This window comes from Helicoverpa armigera, chromosome 20 (assembly GCF_030705265.1).
Source record: "Helicoverpa armigera isolate CAAS_96S chromosome 20, ASM3070526v1, whole genome shotgun sequence".
NCBI lineage: Eukaryota > Metazoa > Arthropoda > Insecta > Lepidoptera > Noctuidae > Helicoverpa > Helicoverpa armigera.
This window is the reverse complement of record NC_087139.1, coordinates 7,887,456-7,910,749: the sequence shown is the minus strand read 5'-3', so window position 1 is coordinate 7,910,749 and position 23,294 is coordinate 7,887,456. Positions and strand designations below refer to the sequence as shown.

Genomic DNA, 23,294 nt, shown 5'->3' with positions numbered 1-23,294 from the left:
GTCATAAATGTATTTTTAAAAATAAATTGATATATTATAAATGTGTGCTGAAACCGCACGTGGATGAAAAAAAAACACATTTTGCATCAAATCCATTATTTATTAGCTGATCTGGCTGTCGCATTGAAAACCACAATGTCAAATATGTTTCAATCTACCCAAGAATAGTATTACATAGGTACGAATACACTTAAAATATAAATTAATATAATATGTCTATTATCACGATTAGAACTTGAATTCTTTGTATTTCTTCGATTGCTTCGAATCTGTATTTTGTTGCCGCTTTCTCTTGTTCTGAAAATAAAAACAAAATTATAACAACCAATCAAATAATTGTCATTGCGACATAGAAATTGTAAAATATAAACTGCTTAAATCTGCCACAAAGGTAAAAAAATAACTTCATATGACTTGGTAAGTTCGAGTTTTGTCTAGCTGAAGAAGTTTCGTCTTACCTTCTGCCTGGCGACGTGATCGGCCAACATGTCGGACAAGTCCTCGTGCGCCTTGGGGCGCGTCTCGCGCAGATGTCGCTCGTAGCGCGCCGCCACGGCCTCGGGCTCCAGCTCCAGCTCCGAGGGGTCCAGCGCCACCTCCACGCCCGCCGCCGCCGCACTGCCGCCCTCGCTCGCCGTGCCCGCCGCCGCTGCGCCCGCACGCTTGCCTGTACGAAAAAACAAGAATATATACAAGACTAGAACTAGTATATTATAGAAATGTGTTCTTTAAATATTGAAGGTCATCCTAGCGATCTTGAAATTGGCCTTTTCGATGCGTAATGGATACGTACGCAACGTACGTACGAAAGCAACGCAATAGTGTACTGCTGAGTCAAATGAATCAGGTGATTCGGCAGCATTTAACAGGCACTCTAGCAAGCGTAGTAATAGATTTCTTATTTCTAATCGGCCTTTCCAAGCTCTCGTGACATGTATAATTTATCTCGCGGTTGCAAGGAGAAGAACACACTCTATTCTATTCTATATTGAACTTACCGGGGTTGGCGGCGCTGATATCGTAGACGTGAGTGGACGCCATCATGCCGGGCGTCAGCCCCACGCGACGCTCCGGCAGCACCTGGTATAGAGCTGGCGTGTCGCCACTAAAACCGAAACAAATGTTAAAACATCATATAAAACACAAATCCTAACTAATATTATTAACGCGATAGATTGTACATATGGATGTTGGTTCGTTAGGTTAGTTAACATATCAGAAAAACATATAGGCTACATACTATTCTTGCTAGTGATACATAATCTTGAATTGTTGTTAAGATCATAGAAAACATGATAGTGGGTTGTTCTCGAGAAATACTCTGTTTTTTGCCAGTCTCGTATAGATTTCACCAACACATAGCCAGGATAAATAAATAAACATAGTCTCACCCTTCCATATCGCTCTCGACCTTCTTCTTCCTGAGCTCGATGGTGTCGGGCGTCTCCATGCCGGGCGGCACGGAGCTGATGCCGAGCGGCGTCACCAGCCCCTCGCCCGGGGTGGCCACGCCGGCCGCCACCTCACCCTCGCCGGGCTTCTCGCCGCCATCGTCTGATTCCTCTGTTGGTCAATGGTATATGGTTAGCGACTGTTTTTGATAAGAGGTTCTATTTTGTAATATTAATAACATTAAAATATTTTTGAGTCAATATTGGACAAACAATAAGGTATGTAGACTTAACAGTAAGTTATTAAATAAATAGAAAATAAGTCTTACCTTCTTCAGATTCTTCCTCGGACTCAGATTCCAGCTCTCCCCACATTGTCCTATCAATGTCTAGGTCTTCCACATCCTACAACATAAAGTAACAACATTATTTTTTAATAAACACTGTTATGTATAATTCAGTTGGAAATACGTATAAGAAGTAATTGACAAAAATACTATGCATATAATTGATTGTATTGTAACACGGTTGCTTGATTTTTACTGTATAAAATTAATCAAAAATGCCCATAATTTTTCACTTACATCCTGACCACTACTTTGATGGCCGAACACATCTCCATACAAAGGCTTGCCGGTCTCATCCACGGGTGGTTTCCCCCATCCGCCGGCGTGGTACCCGAAGGCGCAGCCCTCGGGGATGGGCGCATTGAGTCCGGGGATCTTCAGGTTGGGGTACGAGGGCGGAGGCCCATACCGCTGCTGGGCTATGAGCCATGGTGGTGGCACCTGGGCAGATGGAGTGGTGTAATAAATTGGTGTTATTTAACAAATTAATTACATACTCATACATGTTACTGCCTACCATAATCTGATAGATTTTGACTGTGATATTTTTTCGATGATTACGATTGAGGTACATAATGTATGATACATTTTGACTAAACCTATATAGCAAATATTAAAATATAGATAAACGAAAAAGAAAATTGTATGAGAAAAGCAATAGCAGTGTTTGCATATTGCATTCGAATAGATAAATATTTCGAAACATATAGAATGACTAATTAAACCTTGATAGTCAAGAGGTTGATTTGTTTAATGTGACATCAACAAGTGTAGCAATTCTATAAACGAACACTAGTGCATTATCATCATACCTTGTGTGATCCCGGTCCTACAGGCATACCGAGCGCAGTCCTGAGCTCTTCGGAGAGGTCTCCCGGCTTCTTCTCGCGCAGACGCGTCTCGAACTCTTTGCCCTCATAGTACAGGTCTCCGTGGATCGTCATGCGGGGTTTGGTTTGCCATCTAAATAAATACGATTAGAAATACAATAAAAATAATACAAATTTAGCAGCACCTTTTTGAAAAGTTATTATTATTTAAATTAGTGTTATGCCACTAAAACTAGTGTTTTCTCACGAAAGCGATTGAGTTGAGACATGATACTTGTATGTAAATGTGCTGCTTGCATATTGTCTTTATATGTACTAGCTTAGGAGCGCTTACTAGTGCCAGACTTATACAAAGATAACGTGGGTGGGTGCACATTCGTGAGATAAAACATCTATTCCTCATAACTATAATCATGGTCTTCATTTTTAGGGTTCCGTAGCCAAAATGGCAAAAACGGAACCCTTATAGTTTCGTCATGTCCGTCTGTCCGTCTGTCCGTCTGTCCGTCTGTCCGTCTGTCCGTCTGTCACAGCCGATTTACTCGGAAACTATAAGTACTACAGTGATGAAATTTGATGGGAATATGTGTTGTATGAACCGCTACAAAAATATGACACTAAATAGTCAAAAAAAGAATTGGGGGTGGGGCCCCCCATACATGTAACTGAGGGATGAAATTTTTTTTTTCGATGTACATACCCGTGTGGGGTATCAATGGAAAGGTCTTTTAAAATGATATAAAGTTTTCTAAAAAACATTTTTCTTAAAGTGAACGGTTTTTGAGATATCAGCTCTCAAAGTCGTAAAAAGTATGTCCCCCCCCCTCTATTTTTATAACTACGGGGTATAAAATTCTAAAAAAAATAGAGGTGATGCATGCTAATTAACTCTTTCAACGATTTTTGGTTTGATCAAAGTATCTCTTATAGTTTTTGAGATAGGTTGATTTAACTGTAATTTACGGAACCCTTCGTGCACGAGTCCGACTCGCACTTGGCCGGTTTTTAGTTAAGCGTTGTTACTCAAATGATAAATACAATACGATACTCACCAAAATATGTCACGATGTTGCCTCTTTGGATTATTTCTCGTACCATAAGCTAAAGGAGAAAATGAAGGATCCAGTTTTTAAACTGGGTGTAACATGATCAAAAATATAGCAGGTGCATTAACTTGCTTTCTTATGATCACATTAGATTTGAATAATTGGATTTTCAAAGTCAGTAAATACATTTTCGATAATTGTGTAGAAGTCTTTACCAAATGATAAATCAAATCTTGAAATAATGTGTAAATGTCGTAACTTTAAGTTCTACTTAAAATTATTTCTGTTACAGAAATTATGTGATCAGCGTGACTGCATGATATTTGAGCAGTCTTTAAAATTGAATGTTGTGTCAGTATTCGGTCGTAATCGAATTTACCCAATCCAATTTTAGTGAATCAAAACACAACTTTTGTATTCCTTAATAAAGAACTAATGATCAACTTACTTGAAGAAAGCATCATGAAGTTTCTGATAATCAATATCAATCTTTCCGAGCTTGGGCCTGGTGCGTTCCCTCATCTTGGCCTTCAGAGTCTTGGTCTCCTCCTTGTCCTGCAGGGAGGCTCGCATCTCCATGATGCCGGTCTTCTTGATGAAGTCCGGAAGGTCGAATGGAGGCTTTTCTATACCTCGCTTGCCTTGCAGGTACTGGGTAAAGTGGTATTAGGTAAATAAAAGGTGTATAACTTTGTAAAGCTTAGGAAAGATTGGTGTGCAGCATTTCAGTATATCATGGGCTAAATATTAGTACACAGATCATCTCAAATAATCTTATAGGTACAATGTGTATTGTTAAATGCACAAAACCTGAAAAAAATCTTTAGAGAGCTACTTTTGGAGTTCTGGTTGCAAAGCTACTTTCGCCAACTGAGTGGTTAGCATACTTTGAACTTTTAGAATGAGCAGTGAATTCTAGCTTTGACGTTGGTCAAGCAATTTATGGACTCTATATTGTGCAGTAGTTTTGGAAATTTTGTATATGTTAAGTGTCTTTGGGTGTCAACTGTATCGTCAGAATCAGCTAATGGAATATATTTTCTACACAGGAGAATACCAGACATTATTCAAGTAACTAACCTTTCTCTTATAACACCAATGCCTCGGCACCTGCACGGTGTTCCTATGCGCCTTCAGCTGCACCAGCAGCTTAGGATCGCGGGCGGTGACGTCATACATCTCCACGACATCGGGCCGCGACACTAGCTGCTTCAGCTCGGCCACTGAGAGACGCGACAGCTTCTTGAGTTTACGCTTAGAGAGGCGCTCCTTCTCGTCTGCGGCGTTTTTCTGGATAATCATTTTTTATTATATAATGCTAATGTTTTTACTTATTTTGTAAAATTTTGTTGTAACTTGGACGCGGGTGAAACCGCGGACAGAAGCTAAAATACGTATATTCTAATTACATACTTTCACTCAATGATATTATATTTTTATGTTAATGCCACAACAATCACTAAGATTTATAGGTTAAAGTACAGTTCACATACAAATTGTTAATTGTGAGAAAAGTTACAGTATTTCCAGTATGTATCTTACTACTGTACTCTGGTATTTTAAGTATAAACCAATGACATTCTCACCTCTACAGCCTCTTCATCAGCAGCAAATTGATCCTGCACCTTCTCCTGAGGTTTGGAAGGTTTAGGGGCATCCTTATCTTCCTCCTTGATTGCATCGTCTTTCTTCTCCGTGATCTTGAACGCCTCCAATATGCGGTGGAACTGACGGTACATGGGCTCTAATTCATGGAACTGTATGTTTTCTTGGACATACCTGGGAAATAAAATAATTTAATCATTAAAGCATTTGTTTGTGTAAGAGTTTACTTACCTAAATGTTATTAAGGCGAAAGTTTGTGAATGCGTGTGTTTGTTACTTCTTTATGCACAAAAATGCCAAAGGTATTTAAATGAAACTTGGTAGTAAATTATGTTGGGCATCTGAATAGTACTACTCTGTATCCATACGGGAAGTAGTTCTGTCAGGAAGCAGGTGAAATCTCTGGTGAAAACTAGTTAATAAATAAAGAGAAGTATTAAGGTTCACTATAATAATAACCTCCCCACTCAGAGACATTTAATAGTTACTTAAACCATTCCTTAGTGAAGGATTTGTATGACATTCCGTCACTAAGGAGTGACTTAAGTAATCATTAAATGTCTCTGAGTGGGGAGGTAAATATGTTATTATTTCATTGAATTGTTATCTCTCAACATTTATATTGAATCTAAGAGGAAAGGAAAGATTGTCTTACTCAATTTCAACTTCTTTTTCATTTTCCTTGTCGCTAGACTTTTTACCATCCTCTTGACTAGAAGCAGTATCTTCATCCTTCTTCTTAGATTCTTCTCGCCTCTTCTGCTTGGCAGCCTTCTTCTTCTTTTTCTTTCTTTTATTTTTATTGGCTTTGTTGGCCTGTCCCTAGAGTAAAAGAAATGATAGTGAAACTTAATTTTGAAATTCATTTATTATAATTATACATATTGTGTTGTTAATGTTTACTCATTTCATAGTGTAAAGGTTCTTATTATCGTATTCATTGATAAGGTAACTTTTGAGCTTATTTCAACAGCTTCACATAATATTTTATGGTAGAAAATGATAAAACTTTGATTTTTTGGTCATAGTTCACATAAACCTTAACTTATTTTGTATGGAATAAAAATAAAAACAGAACTTACTTCCACTTTGGAGATAATTGGTGGCTGTGGTGCATCAGGAATGTTGTCATCATCGGAGTCTCCTTCATCTTCCTCAGCATCATACTCGGTGCTGATCACGGGTGCTGGTGGTGCCTCCGGTGGGTTGTCTATGTCTGAAACATGAAGAAGGTTATTTATGGTGTTTATGATATTCAGTTAGTTTATTATTAAATTTTAAAAAAGCTAGCCAGATTTGTTTCTTGATTTTTAATATCAATAGTTGTAAGTTATCTTTTTTTCTAGAGATTTGATCAATGTGAGCCTTTTTATTAGTAAAGTAATTAACATTGGAGTTTACAATTGGAAATATAATATATTGGTCTATCAAATGAACAGAGTTTTGAATTGAATACAAGACATACCTTTTCCTGCATCTCCTTCACCTCCGAGTGCAGCCTGTCTCTGATCTTTGTAAGCTAAAGCCTCTTCTAAAGCCTTTGGCAGCACCACACCGCCCACTCCAACAGGCTTGTTCCTGAACTCCTCAGGAGTATCTATCTTCATTGTTAATAGTGACGGCAAGCTTGACGGAGGCCCTTGCATGCCCCCAGACTCATCACCCTCGCCCTCATCCTCATCCCCCTCATCTCCATGGTCATCCCACCCTGGGGGCCCATCCTGCCTTCCCCAACCTGGCGGACCCTGATTGTCCCAGCCCATTGGAGGCATGTTAGGCGGCGGACCCATCCCTGGGGGACCCATATCCATTCCTTGGTTTCCAAAATTACCTTTCATGTTAGGACCACGCATCATGTTTGGAGGCATTCTCGGAGGTCCCATACCAGGTGGTCCCATTGGCGGGCCCATACCCATGCCTGGAGGCCCCATACCTGGTGGCGGAGGTCCCATTCCTGGTGGGCCCATTCCCATGTTACCCATCATACCGGGTGGCGGGCCCATACCCGGAGGCATTGCAGGAGGACCGCTCGGCGGGCCGCTCGCCGAGCTCACGGGTGGCATGGCTCCTGGGGGCCCCATAGGTGGCGGTGGCAAGCTCCCTGCACCCATAGAACCAGGCGGAGGTGGCATCGGGGGAAAGCTTTGCATTCCCGGCGGGCCCATTGACCCGTTATTGCTGGGCGGCCCCGTGCCAGGTGGCCCTTCCATGTTTATATAATGTTATATCACTTTACAATGTTGGAACTGCGTTTATTTATTCAACTATTTCTTTCAAAAGCAACAAAAATTCAATAAAAATTTATTGACATAACACAAAAACGCATCATAGAGGTTAGTTTTGCTAGAGATGGCCGCAAAAATACAGATAAAGAAAAAACATCGGTAATTTACGGTTTTCCGTTTTAAAAGTTAAACTAAGTTGGTATAAATTATTTATGTATAAATTATTATTATGCAACAATTTCAAATTAGGGACATTAAAAATGAATGAAGAATAAATTAAGTTATTCATTAACATATTGATATAAAGTCTCTACCACACAACTACATACTCTGTACTGTCTTTTTCATTCCCACTTGTCGTAAGCCTAGCTTTTTACCCCCGGTTCATTATCCATGATAAAAACAACTTGTGTTTTGATGTATGCTACATAATTGAGAAGTTTCATAAAAATCTTTAGCTGCGTGTGCGTGGGGGTAATCTGATGATTTCCTATTTTTAAAAACATAATATTATATATCACAATGTACATCTATACTAATATTATAAAGAGGAAAACTTTGTTAGTTTGTTTTTAATGGATAAACTTAAAAACTACTGGACCGATTTCAAATATTCTTTCACCATTAGAAAGCTATATTATCTGCGAGTAACATAGGCTATATTTTATCGGGTAGTATTTAAACGCATATCAAAAAATATCCTTTTTCTATGCAATAAGATTCCGAATTCCCATCAAAATTACTGATTGCACAGCAAAATATTCAACTCAAAATATCACTAAACACACTACAATTTATTTTCCCAGCGTACAGCGATTTTTCCTAAAGCAAACGCTTTTTCATAAATGCACAGCTAACAATCTTAATGCACATTATACATGTTAACTCTTTTTCTTTTAAATATAGCTTCTATTTTTATATTATTTACAGCAGTTTTTCTGAATAAAACAGCATTTTATTAGTCACAGTCATCTTATTATTTATTAATTACCACATAATGAGATCAGCAAAAAAATATAAAATTAAATACAAAATTTTAATTTATTGAATTATTAATAAGCGTCCACATTTCCTTTTTTGCCCAATAGGCACATTTTTAGCTTCTGCAGGTGGCACCACGTACTTGAGTCGTATCGCAAGTCCGATGATATGCTTGCTTGCACATACATATAGTTCTTTAAAAAGTGGGGCAGGTGCATTTTCAGTCATTGTCAGTATTTCCTTTTGGCATACATTTCATATAAGTAGTCATTAAAAGGCTACTATTATAATATCATATTTCAGAATGTTTATAGTCAGAATCATCTTTTGGCAAAAGTAGTTTTGGAATTTTTATTTCCCTGTAAGAAGCATGCAAACAAGCCTGAAGCATGCAAGCAGGCATGCAGCATGTAAGCAGGCATGCAACATGGAAGTAAGCATGCAACATGCAGCAAGCATGGCTTCTGTCACGGCTCCGGCGCTTCGTGGCTCCGGCGGTCCCATGCGAGCTTATCGTCGCAGATGGTTTTCACGCTCACCACCGCAGCTTCGGCTTACTGGCCGGCAGAGCCGGCCAGCCTCAACCGCGGCGGCGAGCGTTAAAACTACCTGCTCCTCAGCTCGCAGGCCGCCTCGCCCCTCCGCGCCTACGCGGTTTTAAATTGCACTCTAGGGGTAGGGCAAACAAGACTACGTGGAGTCGGTTTTGCAGCGATTCGTTTTCGTTACTAGCTTCAATTTTTAATACAATGTTTTTTAATTGAACTCTATCTGACTCGCTCGCGCCACTCTACACTCCAGTGACGAAAAAGCGCGCGAAACCGCGAACCTTTTTCAGTTAATTTGTTCTGTTTTTAGAAATAATGCAATGTGACAGAATTTTTTTGTTATAATAATCATTAAACTTGCCGAGCATGGCTTCTTGAAAATTAAGATAAATATGATGAACAGGTTTTGTTATACTTACTGGATAATATGCGACTGGGATAGTTATTTTACTATGAAAAATGGAAAATTTGCTGTGCAGTCAGTATTAATGCTATGTATGTAGTATTTTTGTACAAGAATAAATTTAACTGTATTGCATTATAATAAAAAAAGCAATGTCATATTGATGTATAATTTCGAATTATTTGCAGTTTGAGTTTTGTTAAACATTTAGTTTATTTGTAGTGAAGTAAGTTATTTGATGTAAAAAAGAATATAAATGATGAGTATTTATTGATAGGCGATTATTTATTTGATATGCAATTTATAATATCCCTATTTTATCCCGGTGCGGGCAGTATCTCCCACGGGACGCGGGTGAAACCGCGGGAAAACGGCTAGTAATACATATAAGGGAAAGTGCCTTAAATTAAATAAACATTTGAAGCTCAACAAGCATACCCAAATTATTACTGAACACATTGTCTAATTGACAGAAAGGAATGCAATAATTAAAATTGAAACAATAACCCACAATCAACATTTTTTTATTATCTAAAAACATGATCATTTCACTTATAATTACATTGGTTGCTTACATTATATACAGACATAAGTAATCAATCACAAAATTTGTTCTGTATCATAACAAAAAGTTCATGTCAGTTAAAATGTCTTGGATCATAAATTCATAAGTTATTGAATGTACCCATAGTTTGAGTATCACCAATTTATTTGTGTTGAAGCTGGGGGTGCCGGCACAACATTAGATTTTAATACAGTCTGGAGATAAACTTCTAATCTGGTCTTGGGTCCACCTTCATCAATATTTTCCAGTACTTTTAGATACTGATTACTAGTCAACTCTAGTATTTTTCTAAATTGTCTCCCATAGTGTTTGTCATACTTTGAGCCACACATGATAAAGAAGTCATGAACTAATGTTGCAGATATATCAGGTTCAGGTTTCAAATTCAGAAAAGATGCTAGCCATCGCCATCCATATCTCAGCCCATGAGCATTTGGTGTGTTTAGAAACTTAGGCATAGAAGCTATCCATATTGCACAATGTAGCCTAAATATCCCAGACATCCTCTTCAGAAACTTGTCCTGTTTCTCAACAACTCCTTCATCATTGTACGTGTAGCCCCTGGACAAGTAAAACTCTTTGTCTGACTGACCTTCTTTCTGAGGCATAAACATTGGCACTATGTAAGGGCAGTATCTATGGAAGTTAGCTTCAACTAGTTTCCCAAAGTGTGGGAATTGTGCCCAAAGAGCTGCAGTGACAGCGGCAAGGGGATATGCAGCTTCTGTACTACTGGATACTAATAGATCACCTTGTCTCACTATTTTCTTAGCTAACAATGCTGTGCAGTAAAACAGTCCTTGTGGATGCTGAGTCGCAGTCACATGGATATCTAATACTTTAACTGTCTCCCCTTTGAGTAATTTGGATAGTTTCTCATATTTATCCCTCATGTGTGATGCACTGACTGAAGACAAGGCATTCACAGGGGTATTGACTGCTTTCTGACAGTCAAATCTGAATTTCTTTAAATTAGGATTTTGTAATAAATCATTATACTGCGCTTCATATTGTTCCAAATAAGTCTTGAGGTTTTCATAGTGGTTATAGTTTTCAGGTGAATAAAACACTGGTTTGGTCTTCTTAGGTTGTTCCAACTTAATTTTTTCAGCATTGGCCGCAGCAGCCATTTGAGCTGCTTTCAAAGCTTGTGCTTCTCTTTCTTCTAACTCTATTCTCCTTAACTCTTCCTCAGCCTCTTTTTGCTTTTTTAACTTTTCTTCTCTTTTGATGGTATCTATAGTATCTAGGATTTTTCTTTTAATATTTTCAATATTCAATGAAAGTATTTCTGCTTGCTTAACATCTTTGTCTGTAGCACCAGTTTTACAAATATCCATAATATGGTTAATATTTCCTAGGACAGTGTTTATTGCAGTTGTGTATGTTTCACAGACAGACTTAGCAAGTGGCTCTGCCTTAAGGATGTCAGTTATTTCACTATAGCATGAGCATATTTGACTGTGGCTTTGTGTGATCGCTGTGCATCTAGCCATGGCTCTATTCTGTTCCTCTAATATCTTATTCATATTCTCTATAATTTCTGTGTTGATAATCTTGCAGTTCTGTTCATCTATGCGTGCTTTGTTCAAAACTGATAAATTGTCATTTTCCTTTAATTCTTTAAGCATTTGAAACTTTCGTGCCTTAAGCTCTAATGCTCGCCTGTCACAAACTTCACCTTGTCGGGTCCAAAACGTCGCCATGACTTCTGCTCGCTTGGCCAACATATTGTGTACCATGTCATTGAATATTTCTATAGAAGCCTCTTGGAATTTGTTCTCATATTCTTTCATAATAAGTGTGTATCGGAGGTCTTCACGGAGTTTATCTTCTACCAAGTTTTGGTCACTGTTTTCATCTTTGATGTTAGTCAAGTTTTCCTTAATCTCATCCTTCTTTAGCGGACTCTTAGGACCGATAGTCACTTCTTTTACCAACGGACTAATTTCGGCGGCTTTTGTTAACGCCGATACCCGTAGTCTTGCTAGCTGATCGGTTATACTTATGTCCCCTTTCCCAGTTGAATTATGCGTGGGATAATCTTCATAACTACTAAAACTTATGTCAAAAGATCTATCCATCTCTATAAAGCTTATTATTCCAACTTACAACCATGGAAAATAACACCACACAACGAATTATTCAACACGAACCAAAAGCAACTTTCAATTTGATTGACAGTCAGTTGGGCATTTTATTTTGACAGTCACGTACCATGTTTTATGGAGAATAGAGATTAGTGGTGCTACTTGTAGACTTGTAGCAAATTATCACTCAATATCTCTCGAAAATAATGACCACCGTGCCACCGCCGTATTTGTTGTCATTATGATGGTTAGAGATGCTGCTTCCAGTTTTTCCACTAGTGGTTTGCTCGGCAATACGTGTATTAGCCGTACATAAATTGGCCCACCGGATCTTCAAAAACATGTTTATATAATAGTTAGTAACTTGACTCAGAAAATCCAGCTGGGGCGGATCCTCGGTCTATAATCGGTATTGGCTCATGGCTGGCTTACCGGATAGGTAACTCTGCTAAAATAAAACAATCTTTGAGGAGATTAGAGAGAAAATTAGTAAATTACAACAAACATTAAAAAAAAAATACTACATATATTTTGTCTATGCCTACGGTCATTCATTTATTTTTTATCTATTGACCTACGGACTATTTTGTTTACTGGGAATGGCGCGAAATTATGACAGAAGGCGCAGCTGATGAATGTCAGAAAAAGTTAACCGAGTCCGGTTTATAGAGTATCGTTTGTTTAAATTATGTTATTATTGTAGAGAAATTAATTAGATGACACAATCATAATGGTTCTTCAAAACACGGGAAAGTACAGAGCGGATAGAGATGACTCGAATAAGAGGGAAGCTGGTTCATCCACCGGCCCGAGGTTAGAAAGTTTTGCAGTAGTACTTGTTGACTCTAATATTATTGAATTATTATCTATAATCGTTCTTTTTTCTGTACAGAGAGGAGTCTTCGGAGTCTCGTATTCGTTTGGCCCTGGAAAACGATAGGATTGATTCGAAATATGGGTTCGACAGAGTAAGGGATGTTAAAGAACGGACAGGGTACTTGATAAACATGCATACTGTGAGTTTCACTTTCATATTCTTATTTTGAATCAATTTATGATTTCTAAGTTCAGTACTTGCTCGATTACCGTTTTTAGAGAAGGAATAAGCATTGATGACCTCAGTCTGAGTTTCAGTTGGGGTGAATTTCAGACTTTAGGTCCAAGTTTCTTCAAGATGTTATCCTTCACGTTTACTCAGTCAATTGTTTTCTAAGTATTGGTTATTTAACTGCAAAAAATTTATACAGATGGAATGAAATGTCTCTGTAACTCGTAAACATATTACTTTGTTTTTACTTAAGTTTTGTAATAAAGGGTATTCATGATTTTTTTAGGCAGAAGTATTAGATGAAGACAAAAGGCTTGTAGCAGCGATGGATTACTACTTCATAGAGATGGATGGGTCAAGGTTCAAAGTGTCCCTGACTTTCCAGCCATACTTCTTGATCCTGGCTCGCAAGGAGTGTGAACAGGAAGTCATACAGTTCCTGTCCAAGAGATTTGCTGGAACTATACACAAGATCAATGTTATTGAGAAGGAAGATCTGGATTTGGTAAAGCATATTCCGATGAACTTGTTTTTTATATTCTGTTTTAAAGCTCTTAGATAAAGTTTAAATTACATTGCTAGAAATCTAGCAAGTTCCTGCTGTGATGCTCTCTTTATCCTAGGAGGCTGATATTTCTGCTCAAAGCCAATGAGTCCTGTAGGCCTTATAAAAAGAAGCCTGAATTATCAGTTTTTGTTTTAAAACTATTTTAGGGCCTGTACAATTTAATTACCTGCCAAGCATCCTGAATATACCATTTTTTTTAGCTTAACCACTTATCTGGCATTAAGCAACGGTACATAAAGCTTTCGTTCATGTCTCAAAATGAAATGATGAAAGTTCGGAGGGAGATACTAACAGCTGTCAACAAAAATAAGGAGCGAGAGAAAAAAGATCAGATCTATGCAGAAATGTTGACCAATGCGTTGACTAGTGCTGCTGCTATAGAACATGCTAAGAAGACTACTGATCATATGGAGAATATTCTTGATATTAGGTAAGTACATGGTTTATTTATTAATAATACAGAAGCGAAAGATTCTGATGGAATATCTCCAGTGGTCTGCTCTAGCAGTAAAGTTACTATGCCATGTAGGTCACCACCGGACAGCAATGGTCTTGCTTGCTTCTTAATAAGTCATAAGAGATCCTAAGATCCCTAGAACAAATCCTACCAGATTTTTTACCATACATTTTTGTTTTTTCCAGAGAGCACGACGTCCCCTACCATGTACGAGTATCGATAGACATGCAAATCTTTTGTGGTACCTGGTACACAGTCAAAAGCCGTGGTACAGAGACACCAATTTTCACAAAAAGAGATGACATCATAGAGAGACCGGACCCCATAGTGTTGGCTTTTGACATAGAGACTACAAAGCTACCGCTAAAGTTTCCCGACTCGCAGACTGATCAGATAATGATGATATCCTACATGATTGATGGACAAGGCTACTTGATAACCAATAGGGAAATTATTTCTGTGGATGTTGAAGATTTTGAGTACACACCTAAACCAGAATTTGAAGGGTAAGAGATCTATAGTCAGTCTATGATGTGCAAATTAATGTATGGAGTACCTATAAATAATGTTTATTGCATTTTCAGCCAATTTATAGTGTTCAATGAAGAAAACGAGCTAGGCTTGATACAGAAATTCTTTGATCACATTATGGATGTAAAACCTCATATTTTCGTCACATATAACGGTAAGCTTAATCCCACGTATCTATCCCATTTTTCTAAAGTTATTATGTGCCCGTTTTATTTCCTTGGGAACTGAGTAATTGGGTTTCAATGCATATTTGTGGTTCACAGGTGACTTTTTCGACTGGCCGTTTGTGGAAGCCCGCGCGGCTGTTCTAGGCTTGGACATGAAACAAGAAATAGGGTTCAGTAAAATTGCAGCCAGAGACGGCACTTACGCCTGTCGACCAGCCATGCATATGGATTGTTTGTGGTAATATATTTTTTAGCTTCCCTTATATATCAAACAATGTTACTATATTCTGATCAAGGCTAGTATTATACTGTATTTGACTTGAACTATGTAATTATTTTTCCAGCTGGGTAAAAAGAGATTCGTACCTACCTGTGGGTTCTCAAGGTTTGAAAGCCGTCGCCAAAGCAAAGTTGCGATATGATCCTGTCGAGTTGGACCCTGAGGAAATGTGCAGGATGGCGGCTGAGCAGCCTCAGGTACAGTATATCTTTTATATTATTAAAAAAAATCAAATATTTTCTTAGCTACTGTCCTTCTATGCACCCATAACTGCGCAAATGGCGCAAAGATTGCGCAAACTTATTATTACTGAAACTCTATAGTAAGAAGTGAAAAAATATGTTTTTACTAGCTTCCGCCCGCGTCGAGTTCGGTTATATCTCGTTTCCAAGAGAATTTTCGGGATAAAAACTATCCTATGTTCTTTCTCAAGGTCAACTCCATCTCTGTATTAAATTTTATTAAAATCAGTTTAGTGGTGTAGACGTGAAAGCAGCAGACAGAGTTACTTTCTCATTTTTAATATTAGTAGGGATAAAATGATTTGATTAACTCCGGGCTTCAAAATTCATGAATATTTGTAGGTGTTATCAAACTATTCGGTGTCGGACGCGGTGGCGACGTACTACTTATACATGAAGTACGTCCATCCCTTCATATTCGCGCTCTGCACCATCATCCCTCTGGAGCCAGATGAGGTAAGACACATTAGTACAACTTGAATAAATATAATAACATTTTAATCAGGATATTTTGTGCTTGAATTCACAAGTCGTAATACTAATATCAAATGTAACAGATTAGTTATTAAGAGTAAACTCCTTCTATTCTAAAACTACCGACGATTTTTTAAACTTTTGTGATAGCAGGTAATCAGTCTAGTGATCGTCACGTCAATGCACTGGCCAGTATATTTCGGAACGGATCAACAGTATGCCTCGCTTCATGACATCATGAGCACTGGCTAATATACTGAGCTATACAGTTTTCGGCACGGATATCGAGCCATGACCTTCACCTGCGCAGAAGCGATTTACTGCCTTATTGCCTTATGCGTACGGGTGCGCAAAGCGATCCCCACTCTTCCGCCGAGAGCCCAATATCCGTGCCGGTATCTGTACTTCGGCACACATACCAAGTTATCACCTATCTCATCATCATCTCCCGAGCCTTTTCCCTATTATGTTGGGATCGGCTTCCAGTCTAACCGGTTTTATCGGTGTAAAGTGTTCACCTATTTAATACCTACTTGACGTAATCAGGGTGTTCGTCCTTACAGGTGCTTCGCAAAGGCTCAGGCACTCTATGCGAGTCGCTACTAATGGTGCAGGCGTTCCACGCGAACATCGTGTTCCCCAACAAGCAGGTGGAGGAGCTCAACAAGCTCACTGCCGACGGACACGTGCTGGAGACCGAGACATACGTCGGCGGACATGTGGAGGCGCTGGAGTCTGGTGAGTGTTCACATGCTGGTATACTTGCGGCAGCTGCTGCTGATGTGCAGGCGTTCCACGCGAACATCGTGTTCCCCAACAAGCAGGTGGAGGAGCTCAACAAGCTCACTGCCGACGGACACGTGCTGGAGACCGAGACATACGTCGGCGGACATGTGGAGGCGCTGGAGTCTGGTGAGTGTTCACATGCTGGTATACTTGCGGCAGCTGCTGCTGATGTGCAGGCGTTCCACGCGAACATCGTGTTCCCCAACAAGCAGGTGGAGGAGCTCAACAAGCTCACTGCCGACGGACACGTGCTGGAGACCGAGACATACGTCGGCGGACATGTGGAGGCGCTGGAGTCTGGTGAGTGTTCACATGCTGGTATACTTGCGGCAGCTGCTGCTGATGTGCAGGCGTTCCACGCGAACATCGTGTTCCCCAACAAGCAGGTGGAGGAGCTCAACAAGCTCACTGCCGACGGACACGTGCTGGAGACCGAGACATACGTCGGCGGACATGTGGAGGCGCTGGAGTCTGGTGAGTGTTCACATGCTGGTATACTTGCGGCAGCTGCTGCTGATGTGCAGGCGTTCCACGCGAACATCGTGTTCCCCAACAAGCAGGTGGAGGAGCTCAACAAGCTCACTGCCGACGGACACGTGCTGGAGACCGAGACATACGTCGGCGGACATGTGGAGGCGCTGGAGTCTGGTTAGTGAGGGATCTGATTACTATCAGTGCAGGTTGAAGGCAGTTATATTTCATGCATAAGGGTCTTCAGATTTTTGCAAACATTTAGTCAGCTGATAGTTAGGGCTAGAGCCCCTGTCTTCTAAAACAATACAGGTGAATGGTAGTGCACACGTTAAAACGATCAGGTGACGGCCGGTATCAGACCTTTAATATTGGGCCAACTATGGACCGTTTTTTTTTAACAACTGAGTAAGATCTTTCTCAAGTAGTGTATATAATGCTTTTTGGGAAGCCTTGCAATAACAATATTTCTGATCCAATGATCGATTTTCGCATGTTTAGCTTAAGGCTGATCAATCATTAGGTGTGAACTCACGACCCCTCATGTTCTGACGTATACCTAAAATTTCAGGAGTATTCAGAGCAGACATAAAGTGCAAGTTCAAAATAGTGCCGTCAGCAGTAGACAAACTTATGGAGACCACGGAAAAGACCATGAAACACGCCATTGAAGTAGAGGAAGGGATCCCACTGGACTTGGTGACGAATTTCGACGAAGTTTGCGCAGAGATAAAGACAAAGTTGCAGCATATGAAAGACCATCCCAGGAGAGATGAAAACCCACTAATTTATCACTTGGATGTCGGCGCTATGTATCCGAATATTATTTTGACTAACAGGTATGTGAGAGTAGGAAACTGAAGAATTTAGTAATTTCTTTTGCTCTCGATATTATTTTTGAACTGTTTTCTGACAAAACGTTTTCAGGTACACATAAGGTAAATTCATTCCTGTATAATAAAATTAATCAGCAGTTAAATGATTAATTTTATTTAGCCAGCAACTAGGGGGGAGTTTGTTGCGCCACATCTTCATCCCAGCAATAATACATACTAGACCGGGCGCTAGAGGTAAGTGAGTATGCAAAATGTGAGTACCAAATTTCGCCAACGGATTTAGGTGAGGAAAAGGTCAAAGAATAATAATGTGGATCTTGCCGGTCAATTTTTTGGTCCATTTTTTTTTACCCCCTCTTCTCTTATTAATAAAGGGAATGTATTTAGTGCATGATATAAAATCGCTTTAATGATTATTTTCGTAATAATTTATAGTATTTTCTCGTGTTATAAGTGAAGATGGATTCATCATCATCCTCCTGCCCTTATCCCAATTTTATTTGGGGTCGGCGCAGCATGTTTTCTACTTAATTAATAAAAAAATACAGTAATAAATTTTTTTATTGATAAAAAAATGAAAGTTATATCGGGTGTGTCGTTCACAATCACATTAAATCATATCGCATATACTTTATGATATTCTATGGCGAATTGTAAAAAAAATAACCTAATCCATTCAGTGGTTTAACCACAGGAGTAATTTTTCGTTTTTACAATTTACAACATCATGTGTAAAGCAGAGATAAAGTTAGGAGTATCGTATGTTTTGATCAGTTGACAGTTGTCAGTTTTCAAGGGAGAATTTCAGTTGTTTGTAATAACTGACTTTTATATGGTGTTTAAATTTTTGCACAATTTTATTCCATTTACTTTGTTTGAAAAAATCATTTTTTTATTTTTACGTGTTTTTCTTTTATCTTTGTGTTAATCGACATATATTAAACAGTATATTAACGCATTTCATTTAATGTGATTATGAACGACACACCCGATATATGAAAACCAGCTAATTAAAGCATAAATGTAGTTAAAGTAGGTAAAAAATAAATCATTTTTATTTTCACATTTGCATTTACATAATGAAATACAAAACAATTCCGATTTTTTGCAATTTTACAAGACATTGTGCGACAATTTGAAGCACATTTACATGGTGGAATTAATGACTCTGGTAAAGACGGCTTCGTCATTTGTCGTGGACGTAAGTCACCGTTGAGCTTTTTCGTAACCAAATGAACAATAAATAATAATAAGCCCCGCAGGGCATCTGAGGCGGATGACGGGGAGTAGCGACCCCGCGGGGCTATATATCCGAGTGCTCCAGGGAGAGTATACTATCCCCCACCTCCGGCCTGCCTACATTGTCATCGGCAGGTGCCATAGTTCCCGTAGTTTCCCCATTCCTAGTCCATTAGCATCCCATCACAATAGCCCAAGTAGTTTTCATCCATAGTTAGCAATAGTTTAGCACAGAACCGGGGATTGTCCTTGGGTACATTTCTATAGTGTATACAGGGATAATCGTCGGTTTTGTATCACCATTTCATTAAAGTTGTCTCAAAAGGCTTCAGCGTGTTGGCTTCGGCCCCACGTTCGCCTCCCAAAAATCCGGGACTCTATAGTCCCGAGGTCTGGAAGAGACATACATTTATAATAATAAATAATAAACAGTAAATATTATTATTTTATATGATATATAAAAAAACGACTTAAAAATGTAACGTCTGTACGTCAATAGATGTAGAAACACACTAAACAAGTGAGCGCGCTATGCTTACTGTATGTGCGGAGAGGGGATGTGAAGGGACCGAGAAGGGACCATAACACCTGGCGGCAAGATGTGTTTTGTCATTATTTAGGGTCTCAGGTATAAGAATCCGGTCACAGTTGCCGTCACTCGGATTTTGCATACTCAACTACCTCTAGCGCCTGGACTATACGAAGTGGTGGGCGTTTTGGGGACTGTCTTTTGTTTTGACGCCAAATTGCTGATTTATCACTCTAATTTTAATATACGTTTTGTAATGTTTAATATGGGTAGGAAGCTTTTCCCAAGTCCATACCAACTTCTAATTGATTATTTTCCACATATAAATAACTGTATTTTATATAATTAACTGTATTTTATAACCAGATTACAGCCATCAGCCATGGTGAATACGAGTATATGCGCGGTGTGCGACTACAACCGCCCCGGCGCCGCGTGCCAGCGCCACATGGAGTGGATGTGGAGGGGAGATTACTGTGAGATATTTGGCATTTTTACTTCCATGATTTCAGTTCGGTAAATTGAATTTGTTCTGTAAAGTGTGTAGGAGAGGTCATTTGAATCATGTTAGACCTCGCTTCATCCTAACAATTTTTTTACACATGATGAGATATTCGACAACATATATTTTTTCCATATTTTTTATACCAGCTTTCATGCAATAGTAAGTAAATTAAATAATGCTTAATTTCTTCACGCCAACCCTACATGCTATTCATATTTATTCATATCTGAGTTTGCCATTTGGTTTTGTAAATACCATTATAACAGTTCCCCATTTTCTAAAATGTCAAAAATTACACCGCCACAGAACAAAATACTACCTTTCTTAAAAATTCCCAATAATCCTCTTTGACTTCCCTTTTTTTTTCTAGTGCCGGCTACACGCAGTGAATACCAGCGTATACAGCAGCAATTGGAGACGGAGAAGTTCCCCCCGCTACATCCTGGAGGACCCACCAGAGCCTTCCACTCTTTGCCTAAAGAGGACCAGGTTATAATCAAAATTTATGACTTCATTTAACTGTAATATTTAATTTAAGGCGAAAATTGCGGTATCACCGAACCTCACTAAAATATATGAAAAAAAAATCCCTTAATACATTGAATTGAAACTCTTTAGTTTTTTAAAGATTTTTGTACAGGTCAACTTTGTGAATTATTGACACTTGTATGGTTTTAGGCGGCTTATGAGAAGAAGCGTTTAGCCGACTACTGCAGAGTGGCGTACAAGAAGACAAAAGTCACGAGAACAGAAGTCAGAACTACTACTATATGTCAGAAGGAGAACTCATTTTACGTCGACACTGTTAGAGCTTTCAGGTAAGAAATATACATAAATATTGTTATAAGGTATTTTGGGTGTTTAAATAATGAATTATTTTTTATGAAATAGGATATCTTATCATGTTTTTATTATGTTTTTATACTAACAACGATAGTTTCTTCATTTCTTGGTGACTAGCATATCTTGAAAAATTATGATTATGTGTTTAAATCCAGTTAAGGTTCTGGGAATCATTGTAATAATGCCGTTTTGAAGGTCGATAATTAACTGCTAAGTGTAGTAGGTTTTAAAAAAAATAGCTTACTCTTACTGCTTCCCTTGACAAAATATACTACTTTCTATCTGAAAATAGTTTTATCTAAAAACTAAAAAGGTACTTTTAACCTATCCCCAGGGACCGTCGCTACGAATACAAGGCGTTAAACAAGCAAGCCAAAGCTAAAGTAGCGGAGGCGGTGGCTAGCGGCGACGCGGCGGAGATCAAGTCTGCCAAGAGCAGGGAGGTGCTGTTCGACTCGCTGCAGCTCGCACACAAGTGCATCCTCAACTCCTTCTACGGATATGTTATGAGGAGAGGGTAAGTTGATAACATTTCATGCAAATAACCTTGCTGCTCTGAAATTGTAGAGCAGTGACTGCGCAAGAGTCTTAAAGGGTATGAATAATACAGCGCTTATGTAAGGCATCCAAATGGACGGTAAAGTTATTTGACGAAAGCTGCAATGTTTTGTGCGTAAACGTAACGTAATTCAAATCAGTACCAGGTTAACCATTTATGAAGAGTAGCAATTGCTATGGACCTTGCTCCTACGGAAACCCCGCACCTAGTTCTGACATAATATGACTAAAATATCTTTTTCACTGTTTCCCTCTCTTTAACATGAAGATGAAGATTACTTTTACTATGATGGGAAAGTTGTATAACCCGTTGTATGTCCTACCGCAGATAAACGCGAGAAACTTCTATTCTTTTATAATTAGCAACATATAAGAAGTTAATCAATCACTAATAACTACAAAAATATTTTGATTAACCAGTTTCCCAAAATAAATCACAATTTATCCCTTGTAGTGCTCGGTGGCACAGCATGGAGATGGCGGGCATCGTGTGCTACACGGGCGCTAACATCATCATGAAGGCGCGGGAGATCATCGAGCAGATCGGCAGGCCGCTCGAGCTCGATACTGACGGTATATCACTTATATTATGTACTAGCTGGTGCCCGCGACTTCGTCTGCGCAGGTTTAGTATTTCGAACAATATGTTTACAAATTGTAGCCTATGTGTTATTCTGATGTATAAGCTATATTATTGTAAAGTTTCATTAAAATCCATTCAGTAGTTTTTGCGTGAAAGAGTAACAAACATCCATACATCCATACATACAAACTTTCGCGTTTATAATATTAGTAGGACTAAGTACTATAGGCAGAAAATCATAAGAGTCTGTATACATATTTGATTAAAATTAGATTTTATGTAGGGATATTATTTTCACTATTTATTTTTGTTATAGTTTGCATTGGATTGCTGTAAGTTGTATCTTGATTACCAATAAAAAAAATTGTGAGACTTGTGAATGTGAATTGTTTATAAAGATTTTCCATCTTAAATTGGTTATCATTACAGTTTGATTATCATTTAATGTAATGTCACAGGTATTTGGTGTATACTGCCGTCATCGTTCCCTGAAAACGTGACGGTCCTCACAACGCATGCTAAGAAGAAGAAGATTAACGTCTCCTTCCCGAACGCAGTGCTCAATGCTATGGTCAAAGTAAGTACTGGGCCAAAAATCACAGGAAAAAAACTAACGGCAGTGAGACTTAAACTCCATTTCATTAGGTTATGCCTAAAATTAACAATAAAGGTTATTTCCACATTTAGGTGCAATATTAGTAAATAAATTTGAGTCGGGTGTTAATAACACCCGAGATTAGGGGTGGTGTAGGGCAAATCCATATTCTTTCTTTACTTTGGACACACACAAAGCATTCTGATTATTACATTTCAAACATATTTACGTATATCCAGGACCACTTCACAAACGACCAATACTTCGAGCTAGTGGACCCTGAACTCAAGAAATACGAGCAAAGAGCAGAGAACTCTATATTCTTCGAAGTAGACGGGCCGTATTTAGCTATGGTACTACCGGCTTCTAAGGAAGAAGGAAAGAGGTTGAAGAAGAGATATGCTGTGTTTAACTTCGATGGATCATTGGCTGAATTAAAAGGTAAGGCCAAAATATATTTACCTCAGAACTCTAAAGAAGTAATTTTTAGGTTCGATTGACCTTTAGTTCAAGGCGCTTGGAAGGGTAACAATGACGTTAGGGCTAACAAG

At 38.8% G+C, this 23,294-nt stretch overlaps 3 protein-coding genes across 3 annotated transcripts in view; 1 reads left to right on the top strand and 2 right to left on the bottom strand.

Moving 5' to 3' along the window:
• Window positions 1-86: 86 nt before the first annotated feature.
• On the bottom strand, window positions 87-7,581 carry LOC110376424 (splicing factor 3B subunit 2). The gene is made up of 13 exons (XM_049848930.2): window positions 6,685-7,581; window positions 6,302-6,435; window positions 5,875-6,041; window positions 5,201-5,393; window positions 4,695-4,904; window positions 4,063-4,265; window positions 2,551-2,701; window positions 1,976-2,179; window positions 1,721-1,796; window positions 1,392-1,563; window positions 999-1,105; window positions 459-667; window positions 87-297 (listed from the first exon to the last, which is right to left on the bottom strand). Exons 1-13 carry the CDS (start codon window positions 7,427-7,429, stop codon window positions 229-231), a joined length of 2,640 nt encoding a protein of 879 aa, XP_049704887.2. The 5' UTR covers window positions 7,430-7,581; the 3' UTR covers window positions 87-228.
• A 2,303-nt stretch (window positions 7,582-9,884) lies between these two features.
• Window positions 9,885-12,145, bottom strand: LOC110376444 (mRNA export factor Gle1). Its single transcript, XM_021334913.3, has one exon. It carries the CDS (start codon window positions 12,023-12,025, stop codon window positions 10,076-10,078), a length of 1,950 nt encoding a protein of 649 aa, XP_021190588.3. The 5' UTR covers window positions 12,026-12,145; the 3' UTR covers window positions 9,885-10,075.
• A 497-nt stretch (window positions 12,146-12,642) lies between these two features.
• Pole1 (DNA polymerase epsilon subunit 1) overlaps window positions 12,643-23,294 on the top strand; it is a 28,992-nt gene continuing 18,340 nt past the window's right edge. The window contains exons 1-18 of the mRNA XM_064039732.1: window positions 12,643-12,844; window positions 12,924-13,047; window positions 13,366-13,584; window positions 13,848-14,077; window positions 14,290-14,610; window positions 14,689-14,789; window positions 14,899-15,040; window positions 15,147-15,279; window positions 15,667-15,780; window positions 16,362-17,232; window positions 17,627-17,894; window positions 20,026-20,135; window positions 20,535-20,653; window positions 20,843-20,982; window positions 21,342-21,524; window positions 22,020-22,138; window positions 22,607-22,725; window positions 22,983-23,184. Coding sequence (XP_063895802.1) covers window positions 12,762-12,844; window positions 12,924-13,047; window positions 13,366-13,584; window positions 13,848-14,077; window positions 14,290-14,610; window positions 14,689-14,789; window positions 14,899-15,040; window positions 15,147-15,279; window positions 15,667-15,780; window positions 16,362-17,232; window positions 17,627-17,894; window positions 20,026-20,135; window positions 20,535-20,653; window positions 20,843-20,982; window positions 21,342-21,524; window positions 22,020-22,138; window positions 22,607-22,725; window positions 22,983-23,184 — 3,598 coding nt within the window. The 5' untranslated portion in view covers window positions 12,643-12,761. The remainder of the gene's footprint in view (window positions 12,845-12,923; window positions 13,048-13,365; window positions 13,585-13,847; window positions 14,078-14,289; window positions 14,611-14,688; window positions 14,790-14,898; window positions 15,041-15,146; window positions 15,280-15,666; window positions 15,781-16,361; window positions 17,233-17,626; window positions 17,895-20,025; window positions 20,136-20,534; window positions 20,654-20,842; window positions 20,983-21,341; window positions 21,525-22,019; window positions 22,139-22,606; window positions 22,726-22,982; window positions 23,185-23,294) is intronic.